Source organism: Eimeria tenella, genomic scaffold (genome assembly GCF_000499545.2).
Source record: "Eimeria tenella Houghton genomic scaffold, Eth_scaff26, whole genome shotgun sequence".
Taxonomy (NCBI): Eukaryota; Apicomplexa; class Conoidasida; order Eucoccidiorida; family Eimeriidae; genus Eimeria; species Eimeria tenella.
In genome coordinates this window covers 108,004-124,724 of record NW_013542471.1, presented here as the reverse complement: position 1 = coordinate 124,724, position 16,721 = coordinate 108,004, and the positions used below count along the sequence as shown (strand labels likewise).

General features: G+C 51.9%; 3 protein-coding genes across 3 annotated transcripts; 1 reads left to right on the top strand and 2 right to left on the bottom strand.

The window, feature by feature from the left end:
- Window positions 1-2,050: 2,050 nt before the first annotated feature.
- Window positions 2,051-5,823, top strand: ETH_00024360 (uncharacterized protein; the record flags this gene model as incomplete). The annotated part of the gene is made up of 6 exons (XM_013375203.1): window positions 2,051-2,137; window positions 2,258-2,957; window positions 3,356-3,570; window positions 4,294-4,361; window positions 4,918-5,057; window positions 5,582-5,823. The coding sequence occupies 6 exons, from the start codon at window positions 2,051-2,053 to the stop codon at window positions 5,821-5,823; spliced, it is 1,452 nt and encodes a 483-aa protein (XP_013230657.1).
- A 924-nt stretch (window positions 5,824-6,747) lies between these two features.
- Window positions 6,748-10,371, bottom strand: ETH_00024355 (NOT2/NOT3/NOT5 domain-containing protein, putative; the record flags this gene model as incomplete). The annotated part of the gene is made up of 5 exons (XM_013375202.1): window positions 6,748-6,818; window positions 7,115-7,271; window positions 7,704-8,026; window positions 8,209-9,126; window positions 9,645-10,371. 5 exons carry the CDS (start codon window positions 10,369-10,371, stop codon window positions 6,748-6,750), a joined length of 2,196 nt encoding a protein of 731 aa, XP_013230656.1.
- A 2,453-nt stretch (window positions 10,372-12,824) lies between these two features.
- ETH_00024350 (uncharacterized protein) lies at window positions 12,825-16,119 on the bottom strand (the record flags this gene model as incomplete). The annotated part of the gene is made up of 5 exons (XM_013375201.1): window positions 12,825-13,679; window positions 13,839-14,557; window positions 14,859-15,224; window positions 15,455-15,563; window positions 15,658-16,119. The coding sequence occupies 5 exons, from the start codon at window positions 16,117-16,119 to the stop codon at window positions 12,825-12,827; spliced, it is 2,511 nt and encodes an 836-aa protein (XP_013230655.1).
- Between the last annotated feature and the right edge of the window lie 602 nt (window positions 16,120-16,721).

Sequence of the window (16,721 nt, the reverse complement as noted above, 5' to 3'; positions counted from 1 at the left end):
CTTGCTCCGTCTACTCCCATCCTGTTGCTGTGCGTCGCATAGGGGCGTCTCCCGGGTCCAGTGCGTGTAGGAAAGCAACTCGGATGTGTTGTAGGGAGAGGGAAAATCGATTCTGGTTCTCTGACAGCGCTTGTTTCGTTCTGCTTGTGCGACTGCCCATGCTACTCGCACTTGCTTGCGCAAATGTAAGAAGACCTCGGAAGATGGGATGGCGCGTAACCTGTGGAGCATGGTGGATGCCGTCATATGGGGGTAACGCAAAGCCACTTTGCATCCATCCACATTCAGCTGTCACCTGTCCACATGCTGGACCTACACTACTTAATAAATACTAAAATGAGCATTTTCTGCGCAGTCAGATCCTAGTAACCCTGAAGCAAAGTAGTGTACCAGATAGTCGGCAGCAGGCGACTGTACCCAATCAAAAAGTACTGCAGCACAGTAGAGCGCTACGATAATCACAGAAGGCTCATGTTGCTCTTTCGGAGAGACAAGTGATAGGGTTCTACTGTCTACGCACGAGAAGCGTATTGGCTGCAGGGAAAGCCAACAAATATTATACAGACAACCCATTGGATGTCAAAAGTAACGCTATTTCATGAACCACTATGAGACAGGCAACACCAATGAAAAGCTGATGAATTTGTCAGAGCCTCCTGCAGCCAAATTCGCACCTTGTATAAATCCCTGTTGTGGTTGTGCAGGTGTCTCAATCACGGTTGTGACGTCTGCAGGCCTCTCTAAGCACGACGGCGTTAGCAAAGATTACCTACTATGCTCTTCAGTGAGTATCCAGCAATGCATGAGTTTGTGCGAAGTGGATAAGCCCCGGAAGACCCGCGTTCCACTATGTGGGCGTAGCTGTAGAACACGTCCAGAACGCACTGTGGCTGCCGTACTATACCAAAAGAACTCACCCGTGCACACCCAAGTTTTGTGCCGTCTGGCCGCCTGGGAGCACTCCGCTCAGTCACCGACGGAACATTCTGACTGTAGCAGGATTTGGCGGCTCCTTAGGAGGCCACGCATCTCACCAAGGACCTTGGTCCCTTGCCTTTTATGCAGGACTATGGTGCCTTCCAGGTAAAAAAACACGGACGGGTTGGAGAGCCACGACTCCCTCTCGACTGCTACTCTAAGGCGGGAGACTCTGCTCTAAGATTCAGGAATCTCGTGATTGAAGTGCATGAAAGGCAAGTGGGTATGCCACGTGCCTATCTCCCCACCTAGACAGCTTTTCATTTTGTCTTGAAGCTTCTGCAACTAGGCGAGAGAAAATTCTGCCTTAACCTCGGTTGAGGAAGGTCAACTAGTATATGTCATGCTTACGCGAGCCTGTACTCATCTCAAATGTTGATCAACGTAGCTCCAACTGTTCCCACTGTCTGCATCTTGTGTTTGCACTTCATGTGGGTAACCTATTAGCTGATTGTTTCTTGATTGCTCTTCACTTGCATTCACCCGCCACTACGTGCTGGCGCTGCAGTAGGCTCCCGTGGCTCAGCTGGTTAGAGCGTTGGTCTTATGAACCGAAGGTCAGGGGTTCGAGCCCCCTCGGGAGCACTTATTTCGTGAAAAGTGTCCCTTTGCTTGTGTTTTATTGCCTTCTTGGCTGCCGGCTCTTATTGACGAGTGTTATTATCAACAAACGAGAAGTTACGACGCGAGCGACAAAACTACACGGACAGCAGCTTCGGCTTCGCCTCTTGAGGCTACTTTGATATACTTCTGTCCTATCCTCATTCGCTTTGACTTCTTCACCTTGAATGACCGTTCTTCAATGAGTCGGTAGACATGATGTATAGTCGCCAACATTTCATGCCACTACCTCTATGGCCCCGTCGTCCCAGCTGCCTTATGCCCCCCACGGCGCTATTCGCCCAGTCCTGCTCAAGCTGGACTTCATCGCTCTCGTGCGCATAAATGTTTTGCAGGCTTGTAGAGAATTAAAGCAGTGGGTGGACATTAAGGTATTCTGAGAGGCCCACATCCACGGCCGACAACCCTCTCTAAATAGGGCACCCTCAGGGGCCCCTTGGCACGACGCTGCATGGCTACCTTTATCTTCTCTCTCCTTCTGCTGGCGGTTGCTAGAGGGGGATCGTCTTACGGAGAGTTCTGGGGGCACGGAACTCTCGTAAGCACTCAAGGCTTGTCCGGCTTCCTGTTGAAGCAAAGCTTCCGGCCCACCGCGAGGACACGAATAGAGAAATACCGTTGTCCCGCTTCTGCTGCGTGTATTTCTGTGCCTTTAAAGGTGGCGAAGCCGACAGTAGAGATCGCAGAAACTGTTATAACGGGTGGAGCCGGTGGAGGAACTGCGTGGATTCCTTCACTCTCAGGTCAACTGCAGCTTCCATACTGCAAGAATGGCAGTCGCCTTGCTGCTGCGTCGAGGACCGGTGTTGCTGTTCCAGAGGACATTCGTGATTTCGGCCGACTTAACATTTACCACTGGCTCAAGCCCACCTTGACACAGCAGCAGCTGCAGCAGCTTGAGGAACAACATCAGCAACAGCAGCAACAACGACAGCAGCAGCCGGGAGGCCTTCTCGGTGCCCTGAGTTATTTCTATGACTTTGATTTACATTTGCAGCGCGTCGGCCATGAGGCTTACTACAGAGGTGCAGCGATTGCAATGGCAGAGGCGGAAGCAGAGGAAGCAAAAACGGCAAGGGAAGCATTGACAACAGCAGAGGCTAAACCGGTGAACCGACCGGTACCCTTTAGTGTGCAGCACTCACTTCCAGTGAGCTTCCCAGAAGACGCGACGCTAGCCGCGCAGCAGAAGGAGCAACAACAGCCGCAGGCTGAGACGCCGCACGAACAGGAAGAGGTAGAGGAGCCCCATGGTGGTGGCTTGCTGCTGGAAGTTTGGCTGCCGGGTGTAGCCGCAGCTGATATTAAAGTGCAGCTAGCCTGGATAGGGAGGCAAAGGGAAGCAGAGACGGATTCAGGTAGCCCCTGCACAGTGAATCAACATGTACACTTATGCAGACGTAGGTGTAAACATATGCATGTACACCCCTCCAATAAAATAATAGCGACTGCTGGGGCTTTGCACACATACGCAGACGTGTACATACAAACGCCCGTACATACTTTGCATACTTGCACAAATAAATGTGCGTATGTATCGGTTTACATAGGAATATACCGGTGTTAGGAGCTGTTTGCACGCGCATGCACGCTTATGTGTATGTACTCAGCTCAGTCAAGTTTCCACACCAATGCATCTACATGTGTCAGATATATGTTTGCACGTATATGTGTGTATCTTTATATGTAAAGGGGATTGAGTGGTAGGTGTACAGGCTTTAGAGCCTTTCAACAGATATGTATTGTTTCATTTTAGGTTTTGACCCACCTCGAGCGTCCTCATCTGTTTTAAGCGACCTGAGTCGTACACACACCGTGAACGCGTGGCACTGGCCAGAAGAGACCGTGTCTGCCGCTGAAGAGAGAATTACAAACCGCCTACAGCCCCGCTACCCTCCTCCTTTGCTGCCTTCTCTTATTATCAATGCACCGAAGAGCAGCCGCGTGCTTAAATGGGAGGCAGAGACGTTCGTAAGCCCTTCACCACCTGTGTCTTTATTGGTCTTCTCCGTATTCGCACTTTCTGTCGCTCCTCTTCGCGCTCCTCTTCGCTACATTTTCTGTGGCTCCGGTCCCTGTTATCCTCCTGCTATTGCCTCATCTTCTGTTCCCCTTCTGCTTACTTTCCTATGCTTCTGCATCTATCTCCAGAGTCTTTCCCAATTGTCAAGTCCCTTTATTCTTGCTGTTTTTCTTGTTTTTTATGTTTTCTTTCTACATGTGCCTTTTCTCTTTGCCGGTGTCGCTTTTCCTACGGTTACATTCGCGCCTCTCGATTGCCATGCTCTGTTTCTCCTAGTCTGCCTCTGAATGGCTGTCTACTTGTTATTTTGTGCCTTTGGCCAATGTTTTATCTCTCCATCTGTCTTACCGTCTCTGCTTAGGTATCCTCGTTCGTCTAGTGTCTGTTTCACTGTGCGCCGTCGCGCCTACCTCATTTTCCAGTGCTTTTGTAGTCTGCCTGTTCTGTTAAATGAATTAATTTGTTTCTTGCGTCCTCCATTGCTTGCCAATCATCTTCTCTACTTTTCTCTGCTTGCCTGTTTTTTCAGCCGGCGTGCTGGTTAGTGGGATCAGGCAAAAAGCCCTGTTGCTGCACGCGATACTGCCTGTCCGCCATAAAGCACTATGAAACAGAGAAAGCATGGAAACACATGTGACTTGCTTTTGGCTTTCGTGTTTCGTTTTTTGCAGAAGACGAGGTTCAGACAGGGAAGAGGGCTGGAGTACCAAAGATACCAAAGAGCTGTTAGGCTCACGTGGTAGGACGGACACGAAATCAAGAGAATGAAGCTAACGGGGTTTGGATGGAACAGGGGAAAGAAGTTGGAATACAAGGGCTAACAGTTCATAGATAGAGAAGGACTCGGCTTAACCAACAGGAGAAGGGACAAAGACTGACACCAACATAAATACTAAAATGCACGCAGAAGCAAGAGAAGCGAATTGATACAATGCACGACACAGAGCCAAGTGTGCAGACCTACAAATAGGCAGACATATACTAGGGAGAAACACGTATAAATAAGTCGACAACGATGAGGAAAGCAGTCAACGGCAAAAGGAGAGCCAGACGGGAGGAACAAGGGATAGCAGAAGGCGGCAGATAGGAGTTCAGAGGCATAATGCCGGAAGAAGTGTAGACTAGAGAAGCTGGAGAGACACTGATTAACACATGGAGGAGGAAACAGCAAACAAATTAAGGGGAAGAAAGAATCGCAGTTATAGGGACACGGGAAGACAGTCATATTGACCAATACAGAGATACAGAGATCCGTAATCTCAACAACATACCCAAACGTGTCTACGCTGCCTTAGGCCTGCTGCTTGGGAACGAGCAGAAAGTCGATTTGACTGCGGCCGCCTATTAGTTGTTGTTCCTCCGCTGCCCACTGACGCTGACAAACCTGATCTACTGCAGCACCAGGAACTCCCACCAATCGTTGTTCCAGTACAGGGTGAGACGTGATGCTGCTGCTGATGTGATTTATCACATGACAACAGTGGCTGTCGTGGCGGCGCTTCTAGTGCAGTATAGTGGTCGCCGCTTTTACTGATTTTGTTGTTTGAGGCCGCTGTTGTTTTTGCTGCTAGCGGTACATTTCGGTCCACTGGTAGTGTTGCGACAGACTCTCGAGCAAGCTGAGCGGGATGCACTTAGGTATTGACGAGAACGGTGGCTTGTCTCCGCTTCCATTTTTTTTTTGCATTCAAATGTTTGTGCTCCATTCGAGAGACTCGCATCTCGTTCCATCCTCTTGAAAGTTTTTATTTTCTTTTCCAGTGTATCTACCTTTTCGTGGCCTCGGTATTTGTTTTCGCGTGCTGTTGCCAATTTGCATCCGCCTTCATGTCTCTGGAAGCGCTTGCAAAGAAATCGGTGGTCTGCACATCCGTGTTTTTCTGACGGGCAAATCTATCTTCTCCTCTTTCCTGCTCATTCCTCGTGGTTAATTCGACTATGTTGTTCGGTTACCTACAGAGTTATCCGCGCCCCTGCCTCCTTATCCTGGATTCTTCATAACCAATACGCGCTTGGACTGGACATTTAATTTCTCGCGATTTCCCCACATTTACGATTTGTCCGACGATGCCTTTGCCATCAAGCGGGAGCTCCAAGACACCGCAGACGGAAATGTACCAGTGCGGGCAGAAAAAGTAGCAGCGAGCTCCATCAAACCCAAAGTACGGGTTGTCACAAAGAAAAACTGGAAAATTGCGTGAACCCGGGCAGCAGTTACTGCAGCCAGTGCAGCGTTCTCCCATGAGTCGGGAGAGCGGATGACATTTCGTCTCTGGCCTCCGTCGGACCTGCGGAATGTCACTGTCTTTGATAGCTTGCTAGGTACCTTACCAGAGGCGCCTAACTTCGCAGGAAGGCTTGTTGTTCGTCACTCGAATGTATTGGCTGGCAGCCAGAGTGTAAAGTGGAGCGCACGCAGTGGGCGCCCCAGTATGGCGCTACTCCATCTGGAAGTAGCATGTCCACAAAGCCAGAGATGCTCAGGGCACTCAGCGTCTCTGACTTGTTGGACGAGCAGTTTCCCGATGCTTAGAAGCTCAATAAGTCCACCGTAATCCAGTTTACTACACAGCTCGCTCGCTCGTTGTTCAGGTGGATGGCCGCTTGCTTAGCTAGCTAGCGTGGCGTTAACTAAGTTAAGTGGAGGCAACCTCCCACATTCATCGGCAGCAGGCAGCTGCCACTATGCTTTTTGAGAAAAAGGAAGAGATTGAAGGGTGCTGACACCACTGAGCCCCTTGTCTCCTCGACAGTTGCTCCGCATACATGCGTGCAGTCGCTGCATGCAAAAGGCATCAAAAAGAAACCAGACAGCCACAGGGTAGCCTGCTCTCCAGCGAGCTCGGTGGCTACCAACTTGCTGCACATGGCTGAAAGTTACAAACCCAATTTCAGGCCGCAAGCTGTCGTCGAGCTGGCAAGCACCAGCACTAGCAGGCTACATCAGCATCTGCAGCGATCTGCTGGAGTAGAGCAGGCTGCGCCTCAGTCGACGTTTACAGAAGCTTGTTGCTGCAGCAGTAGCAGTCAATGCAGCGGCTTCTAGTACAAAAGCAGCAGCTCAAGTAGCCGCAATAACAATTTCAGCAGCTACCTCCTTTGAGGTCAGCTTCCTTTTTTGCGTCCTATTCTTGGAGTTCGTCTTCAAGGTAAATATACTCAAACGTAAAATCGTGCTTTATGCGCGAGCACCAACCTGCATAAGAACGCCAGCAACGCAAAACGTAAAGCCGTGTGCTAAAACTGCACTGGCAGAAACACATTCCACACCGCCATTAGCACTGGCAAAAGCGGGGGTTATACCATGGATCAAGTACGTGCAGCGTCAAATTGACGTTCACAGCGACGCCATGGAAATCACATGGAAAAGTAGTACTGTAACCACGGGTTCTAGCACTAGCATCACACCGAGAACAGACCAAAAATACCAAAACCACAAAGAGTAAAGGGGAGCAGGCGATCACTACAAACATCGACATGTTTTGCGCTAACCATTATCATAATCGAAGTACACATAGGCCCCTTGTTCGTATTTATCTGTGGACACCCTCGGCTCCTCCAGTCTCTGGAACCAAGTTTGGTACTTCTTGTGGTAGCGCCACGACAGAGCTTTAAGTTCACGCGCAGCGTGCAACTGCTGCACTGTGCCCTGGTGAACGCAGTCAAAACAAATGGCATGAGCAAATAACTAGCTTCGTATGCTGGCTTGCTGGTTAAATTGTTTGCTCGTGAACCATTCGCTGCGGCAGACGAAATCATCGGCATGCGGGCTACTGCAAGCACAGAGATACGGCGGAATAAAAGCACAGACGGATAAATGCAGGGCGAAGATACAGCTAATGTAGCAGAAGAGCTAAGGCGTAGTCATACGGAAGCGGATGGGAAAATGGGAGGTGAACGGCAGACAAAATGGGGCATAAACGAGAGGAGGTATAAAGCGACAGATGCAGCCGACGCAGAATCAGCAATAAAACGGAACAAAAGGAACATAACCGAGACGCGCTCACTTGAGCGCTTTAAGCGGGCAAAAGAAAAGAGCAAAAGAATCACAGCAGTTGATCTAACCACGTCAACTCGTTACCCGTTGAAAATAAAAGGCAAAGAACAGAGCATCTGTCTCCAAACCACGAAAGAAACTTCGTTCATCTGCAGCTGCCAAACGCCCTTTGGGGAAGCAATCTGGCGGTTTCCCGACTTGGGCTGCCCCTGTCGGTGCCCCCAGAGGTCCGCCTGGAGGCCCCCAGGGAGCTCTGAGATAAATGCAAGGGGGCATTGTTTCTCCTTTAGGGACCCAAGGGGGCCAAAAGAAAGGAGACGCAGGAGACGGCGATGAAGAGAAGTCTGTGTCTTGGGGAAGCGGGCGAGAGTAGCAGGAAGCAGCAACGGCAGCAGCAACAACACTCACTGCAGCAAAGTACAGCGGCAGATGACGGACTACATATGAACGGATAGCAACACACAAATGAGAGCGGCAAATAGATACACCGATTCAAGATGCCCTAAGGATAAAATCAATGGCACAAGCTCGACAAGGTCAGAGTTGGCGAGGCGCGTCCACAAATTACATAAAGTGCGTGCCAACATACGGTCAGAGGCGCTACTATTCGTTGGCGGCTGCGGGGCAACTGCCGCGCTCAATCCAGCGGACGCAAACCCCTGCGGCTCTGCTAGAGCTGCTCCTGTTGCTGCTGCGTTTCCATGATTCGCGGTCGAGCTGCTGCTCTCCGCAGCTGCCCTCTGCTGCTGCTGTTGCTGCTGTTGCTGTTGTTGCTTGCCCTGTCCCTTCAAGGAGGAACCTGACCCTGTTGTTCCCGCAACACATGTTGTCGCTTGCGCTGAAGGTGATGCAGCAGCACCAGCGGCTGCTGCTGCTGCTGCTTTTCCCTTCCAGGGAGCTACAGTTACTCCAGTTGCACCTCCTCCAACGCCGCTCCTCTGCTGCTGCTGCTTATCCCCCGTAGCTGGGGAGGCAAGGCCTTGTAGCTGCTGCGTTCGCTGCTGCTCTGCTGTAGCTGCATGCAGCCTACCTGTTTTCCATACGCTGCCCGCTTCACTCGCCTTGCTGCTGCTGCTGCTGCTGCTGCTGCTGCTGCCACTACTACTATTGCTGCGGTTGTTAGCTGCTGTAGCCGGTGACGCAGCACGCTGCTCGGCTAGAGATGATGCAGAGGGAGAGCTCTGCTGTGATCCCTGTTGCTGTGGCAGCGACGACCAGCAAGACGGAGAGGGTGCCGCCCCTTCGGTTGCTGCCGCAGCTCCTTTGCCCTGCTGAGTTTGCTGCTGCTGCCTGCCTTTGCTGCTGTTGCTGCTGGAACTATTGCTGGGACTGCTGCTGCGTCTGCTGGTTCTCTTCATGGTACCTTCGGGCTCCTCTGAAACGCTCAGCGCCCTGCGGTTGCTGCTCGTGCTGCTGTCCGTCGGCTTGTTACTATTCGTTGTGCGGTTTCCCCGGGTAGAACTGCTGCTTGCAGCTTCAACAGATGAACTCGCAGGTGTGTCTACCGCTGCGCACGTAAAAAGAGCACCAATAGAGTCGACGGGTTCACACCTAAAAACTGCGGGAGTCGAAAAATGATGCGATTGCAGCGACAAAAGCTGCAACGGCAAAGATCCACAAATGCGAAACATATGCGCCCGAACTGCCAGCAACAGTCATGCAAACAGAGACACAGAAGCATAGCTTGAGCACTCAATCACATTACAGCAGAAGTTAAAGCAGCAACGCGAGCAACAGCAATATCGTCTAAGGGCTCAAAGCGCTACGCCCTTAAACCGAAAAAACGGCTTCAGCGGAAGCACAAGCAGACACCGCAGCTGGAACAGAAGCAACAGAGGGAACAGGAAAAGACGCACTGGACAGCAGCAACAGAAGTAATGACCACAGCAGCACATGTACCAGCTGCACATGCACCACCAGCATAACCGGCAGTGCAAAAAGCAAGCGGTTCAGCAGCAGCAAGCACAACGGTAGCAGGGGCAACCAGGTCGGCAGCAGCAACAACCGCGGCTGTGTGTGCTTTACACAGCGTGGCATCCGAATTGTTGTCCGCAGCTTCAGTTTCTGAGCCTTCTGCAGAGTCGCTGTGCTCCGCTGCAATGCAATCGTAGACGGAGGAGTCAAAGACAAAGGCGGGATCTCCATTGCTGCTGAGAAAGTCTTGAAGAGCCACTGCTATTGCTGCTGCTGCTGATGGGGAGAGTCTACTGCTGTCGGCCAGACGTAGCGCCTCGGTAAGTTTTGTGATGTGCTGCTTGTGCTTCTGAAGCAGCAGGCTGATTCGCTTTTTCTCTCTGTCTCTTTCTCTGTCCCTTTTCCCCTTCTTGCTGTCTAGACCATCCATTTCCGCCTCAAGTAGTGCGGCTTCCCTTTGCAGCTGCTGCTGCAGCAACTGCAGCGCCTCTCTATGTCGGTCCTCTCCATCTCGCGTCTTCGCTGCCAGTCCCTCTTTGCTAAAGGCCTTCGTCTTTATTTCCTTCTCGCATTGTCTGAAGGTCTCCATGCATTTTTCAATCTTTTTTCGGCTGTCTTCCAGAGGCCCCTTGTCCCTTACATCGACATTAGTCTGCCACGCCTTTATGGACTCTCTTAAGCGCTGCAGCTTTTTAATTTCCTTCTTCAGCTCCCCCTCAATCTTCGCTGTTTGCTGCTGCTTGAATTTCACATATAAATCCATAAATAACTCACAGCCCTCCTCCACGCGTCGCAGCGTGCGTTCCACTTCCTGCTGCAGACGACGCTTTTCCGCCATCCTGCTACCGCTGATGTTGCTATTCTCGATTCTGTGCCGCCGCTTTTAATGGCAGTGACCTTCAATATGGTGGTGGGGAGGTTGCCGCTCCTGTTTCTGGATTTGGCAGTTCGGGCGGCAACGCTGATGAACGAGACCTCAATGCTGCGGTTCCTGCTGCTCGTGCTACTGCCTCGTATTCCCTTGATGGGGCTCTTACTGTTGTTCCCGCTGTTTTTTCTGCCTGATTTGCTTTCATAGACACTAACAATCACTAGGACTTCATTTCATTTGTCGCAATGGCCGCGAGTTGATCTCTACGTCTTGCTGTTGCGGTATCTCGCAATGCTGCTACTACTGCTACCGCTATACCTTCTGTCGCTGATGGCGGCGTTACTGGTGTCGAGATCCACCCAAAACTTCACGCGCAAAAAGCGCCAGGAAGCTCAAAGCGTCCTTCGCGCTGTAACTGCTGTTGTTGCAGCAGCTCTTGCTGCTGCGTGGCTGCGGAGGAAGTAGTACTGCTGCTGTTCCCGTTGTAGTCGCTGCTGTTACTTCTGTTTCTGCATACTGCAGTGTCGTCGTTGGTTCCAGTGCTACAGGTGGTCCTACTGCTGAACGAAAATCCGTCCTCAGCCCCAGTGTCTTTGCAGCTCTCGTTCCCTCTGGGGGACCCCTGTACGGTTGCGATGCGACTGGCTGTGAAGTAAATAGGCACGCAATAAATGAAAAACGAAAAATAAAACTTTAAATCATTGCGCAAGAGGCAAATGCTCCCACGCGTCGCGACACCTCCTGGGGCTTGCTGCTGCTGCTGCTGCTGCTCCTCTCCTACAGCACAACCACAACTGAATAAATACGCTATAGAAGACAAAAATACATGTTGTACTTACATTTGTAAAAGCCATGAGAAACAAGGAAGCTCAGTTCCTCTTGTATACGCCGCACGCCTTTCCCCCCCCTCTATTGGCTGTGCCTAGTACTCTTCCCCTTGCGTTGCTGTTCGTGCAGCTGCTGGTATTATTCATACTGCGGCTCGCCTACACCAAATAAGGGAGCAGCACGCAGAGACGTTTTAGAGTCATGCTGTTGTTGCAGCTGCTGTTGATTTGCATTCGGTGCTGGGTGTGGCTTGAACGTTGTACCTGTTTGCGTGCTGCTGTATCTCCAGCTCCTCTCGCGTATGCCGCTAAGGCCGGTTCGGGAGTTTGTTGTTTGTTGCGTTCACCAACTTCCCGCTTCTTTCACCACGGGCACAGCGGCCTACAAGGGTGTGCCAGCAACCTGCTCACCCCAGCGGTGACAGTTTGCCAGGATTATTAAATGGACTGGCAGCAGTTGCTGTTGCAGCGAAGCTATTTGTGTCCGTCGTCCGTTCAGTCGCCGAATCCGAATTGCTTGTGACGCCCGTCTGGCGTTGTGCCTCTCTGCGCAGTACACGCAGTGGACTGTTCATTTCGTTTGGAATGGCTGGACACCGATGCGTGTTCCGTCACCCTAGACGCAGAATTTGACACGCGACGTTTTTTGATGCAGATTGGTTCATAGCTGCTTGCTTTACAGTCTTGCTTGCATATATGAACAGCCAGCTTTGTGGATGAAGGTTCACTATAAAGGGCGTCCGTCAGTAGCAAGCAAAGGCCCAGACTACTGCACCACTGAACTTCGCACTTCGCAACTCATTCTAATACTGAGCTCTAGATCCTAATCACCATGGATTCTTGAAGCCCAAAATCCCGTCCTAATTGTAAGTTGCAAACTTTCCGAGGTTAAATCCGAGTGTTTAGACACCAAAACCCTGAACCTCATTCTAATACTGAGCACATCTGAGACACCATAGATTCTTGAAGCCCAAAATCCCGTCCTAATCGTAAGTTGCGAACTTTCCGAGATTAAATCCGAGTGTTTAAACACCGTAGGCGATAAGATGCCTAGTGCAAAGACCAACAGCAATGCCTCATGGCGGTATGGGGGAACTAGGTGACACGGGAGCAAACAAGCCAGAACGTCAAGTGAAACCATGCAGAGGACGGAACGAAAGCAGTGTGCGCAACGAAAACAAAAAAAAACGACGCACACTGGGGGGTCCACTCAGATCAAAAACACGAGGATGGGAGTCACGTCGTGCTAGCGGGGAGAGGAACAGTTCGAAGTGACGAGACAAGCACACACAGAAGTGCAGATACAGTGATAAGCTAGCTTCCCACGGGCTTTCCAGATGCAGAGAAAATCTCCCTTCGAACAATGGGCCAAGCGCTTCGCAGCAACTGTCACCGCTGCCGTGGTTGTCGCGTCTGCACGTCTCGTCATCGGTATTTGAGGGACATGACCCCTATGAGCAGCTGCTGACTCAGCAGCCGAACGGATGCCGCAATGGCCGTTTTCGCTACTGTTTCAAGTTGTGCGACTGCTACGCCAGCCGCAGGAAGAGCAGCCTTGCTGTTCATGCCGGGCAACTATGTGCTTGCCCCAGTCTACTGCGCCTCGCAGCCAGCATGCTGCTGCTGTTGCAATCCAGCATTCGCTGCAGCCACTGTGGCAGCAGTGGGACTGCGGGAACTTGGAGGCGGCACAGACTCTGCAGGCAAAGAATACATGGCTAAAGGGTCGTTCTGCCTGTAAAAGGCAACTCCTTCCTCACCCCGCTGTCTCCTTCTCTCTCTATCTCTAATCAGCGCCGGTACCAAACGTCCCACATCGCCAAACAGGGCATCACAGCAGTCTGCCAGACGAGTTGCTGCTGCTGTTGCTGCTGCTGTCGCTGCTGCAGGGTGCTGCTGCAGCTGCTGGGGCAGGCGTAAACCCAGCAAGGGAGGCAGTAGAGAAGGACTGGGGGCTCCCGAATGCACACCTTTTGCTGCTCCTGCAACTCCAGGTGGTGATGCTGCTGTCTCTGGCTTGCTGGGTGTTGCGACACTGCAATCATCGGGGACACCGCGGGCAGAATTCTGCCGCCTTCTCCGAAAGCTTCTGCTGCAAGAAAGGTCCAGTGCAGGATCCGCAGCTGCTGCTGCGGCTACTGCAGGAGCTGGCAGGGGGTGAGACGACGCGGCAGCAGAGGAAATAAGCTCAGCACCATTTGCTGCGTGAGTTGGTGCTTCCGGCATGCTACCATTGCTGTTGTTTTGGTTATTACTGCAGGGCTTTGTCGGTGAGATGCTTTTGCTCGCTCCGGGATAAAGGACGTTACTCGTCGCTGATACCTCATGCTGCTGCTCGTGTTCATGCTGGTACTGGCGCTGATGCTGCAGATATGGATGAGATGCCAGCAGCCTGCTAAGGGGAGGCCTCTTCAAAGGGTCTTTCTGCAGACAGTCACGCAGAAATTCCTGAAACAGCAGCGAAAGCACAAGTGGACGCAAAAGCTGTAGCGCCTACCCTGCCCGCCTACGCAGATTCTCTGAAGCAGCAGCGGACAAAACGTTCGGCGCGCGATGCGGCAGCGCATGCATCCAACAGGACGAGCACACGCACTAAGAACAACTCACCTGAGTTCTCGTGTCTCCAACCTGCGACACTGCTGTGTAAATTTGCTGCTGGCTCTTTGCCCCCCATCGCCTTCTCTTCTGGAATCGGTCGGCCCCAGCAATGATGCGCAACAGCAGTAAACCCAGCATCCATGCATGTGCTTTATCCACAGTCTCTGGGCAGCAAAAAAATTGATCGGAGTTGTCCACACACTCGGGAGGAAGACAGCAGCAAAAGTCTTCTGCCCATAAATCCGCAGCTGCCGTTGGGATCCGTAGGGAGGAGATAAAGCTGCACTGCACGTGCGCTCCTGCCTGTGCTAGTGGTGCTGCTGCTGATGTGAGGCGCTCTACTGGTATTGCTGCTGGCTTCTCTGCTGTTCTCTGTGTTGCTTGTGCACTTCTCGCTGAGAAAGAGCTTTCTGTTCCCGGAATTGCTGCATGCGTTACTGCTGGCGTAGCCGTTTTTCCCTTGACCGCTGCTGTAGGCAACGCGTTTGCAGCTGGACGGGCAACAGAAGCAAAAGGCTGCAGCAGTAAGGATAGAGGCAGTCCTGCAACAAAGAAAACTTCATCCTTCTGTATGAAGACCCTGGAAAGTTTTACAGGCAATAAGAAACAAATGGGCCCCAGGGAAACAATCGCAGACGCCAACTGCAGCACCACTGCCTGGGCTGACACCAAGCCTTCAGGGCTGCTGTAAGACACGCCAGAGCCTAACATTTCTTCCAAACATACACCTGCAGCAGGGACACAAGCAAACACTGCAACAGCAGCTTGTGGTGCGGTAGCGCCACTTACAAGGGTTGACGCACCAGCTGTGACAACGCTCTGTTCTGCGCATGTAACAGTAGCCGCAGAGGCAATTCCTGGCCATGTCTGTTTTCATGCAGCAACCAGAGGGTGCCTCTTGCAACAGCTACTTCTACTGCAAACACTGGTAGAAAGACTGCGCCAGAAATCAACCGCAGAAGACTTTGCAGCAGCAGCTTCAGCAGCAGCGGCTCCAGCAGCAGCAGGACAAACACAAGGTATACCTACATTCCAGATAGGGTACAACCTCAAGCAGATGGAAACCTTTCATCTCCGCATGAGTTGCAAATATTACAGTCCGCTGCTGCGGTTCTGCAGCGAATTGCTGCAGATGCTGCAAGGCAGAAGCAACTCTCTGATGAAGAAGCAGCAGCCCTTGTTGCTCCTGCTGCTGCTGCTGCTGTTCCTTTAGTTGAAGCCGCGGCCGTTGCCTTTGCTGCAATGCCTGCGCGGCGAGATCTGCCACTGCTGAAGGAGATAGGAAGTGGTATTTAACTACAAACAAATCCAAACTCTCCTTGTGCAGCAACTGCCACAAGACAGCACGTCCTGATAGCCCAATGCAGCGCCACAGCATAAATCCGGGTGGAACACCTGAAGCAGCATCAAGAGGAAGCAGGCAGAAGCAAAAAGAGCTGCAGCCGTAGCTCGCACACGGCAGCAGCAGCCGCAACCAATGTCGCAGTGGTAGTGGCAGGAGCATAAACTGCGATGAGACAGCCTTGATTCTGAATTTCAAACACTGCATTAGAGTAGAACAGCTAGGCAGCGACAGAGCCAGATCTTCTGCGTTAAGCCTGACGCTTCAAGCACTCTCGACACACAGTCTTGTGCTGGTGGGAAGAGTCCAAATTCTGCTGCTGCCTGTCGCCTGTCTCTGGCATCTGTTTCCCTCGCAAGTGCCTCGCTTCGCTGCAGCAGATCTTGCAGCGCCTGCGGGTACGTCCCACGAAAATGCAAGCCACGCATATGACTCAGCACTCTGCATTCTGAAACCTGAACTCCAAGTCCTCAGCTCTGAACTCACCTGCGCATAAAACTGCTCTTCCCCTTCGTGGATGCCTTCCTGGGTTTCCACTTCGGCTTTTTCTTCCTTTTGCTGATGCTGCTGCAACTTTTGTGCCTGCTTCCATCTGTCAAGGACCTCCTTTGCTCGCGGTATGATCTCTTCGCAATCAGCAGCAAACTCCGCACCGACAAGTCCCTGCATGCGCAGAACTTTCGTGCTGCTGCTGCTGCTGCTGCAGCTTCCGGAGTTCTGCGCGGAGGTGTAGCAGCACAACTCGTGAAGGGCGGGGGCCTTCGCTGACACTGTGGCCTCTGCGGCTTTGCCCGCAGCATCTGGAGCAGCAGCAGCAGATCTGCCTTGCCACTGCAGCAGATTGAGCCGCCTTCCGTGCAGCACTGAGTCCTGTGCGTGCAAGAATGAGGCTCCATTGCGAAGCATCCGCAGACACTTGGGAGCCAATGCGAAAAAGTTAGATCTCATCTGCGACGAGCAAAAACCAGCAGCGGTGGCTGCAGTTGCGAAATTGCGGCAAGTGCATAACTGATCCAATAGCACGGCATCTACGGCTACCTTGTTGAAGCAGCTAGTGCGGCGGAGTGGGCTGTCAACAAGAACTGCAAGAAACTGTGAACATCATGACAGCACCATCGGCAGCAACAGTAGCGAGAGGTGGTCAAGAAATATATGCGTGCTGACTGTTTTCTCAAGTTTCTTGTGTATTGCATGCTGTCTTTGTATTTTTTTCTGCTGCCTAAGCTTGGCCTTCAGGCTCTTTTCAAATGTGCGGCAGTCTTCAAGGAGACAGCCAACAGCATCGGTCGCTTCTTGGCAATAAGCTACAACTCCCCCTAGCAGCACCAATGAAAATTCCCCCGCTACACCTGCTGCTTGAGCTGCTGTTGTTGATTGTGGCTTTGATGTTGCCGTTGCGAGTAAGGCTGCCGCAGCTGTGACTGTTGTTGAATGCACGCTGCCTGGCTTGGCAGCTGCTGAACTAGACCCTACTTGGCCTGCCGCTGCCGCCGCAGGAGCACCAACAGAATGGGTAGCAGGCTGTTCTGGCACTTGCCCTGCAACCTGTA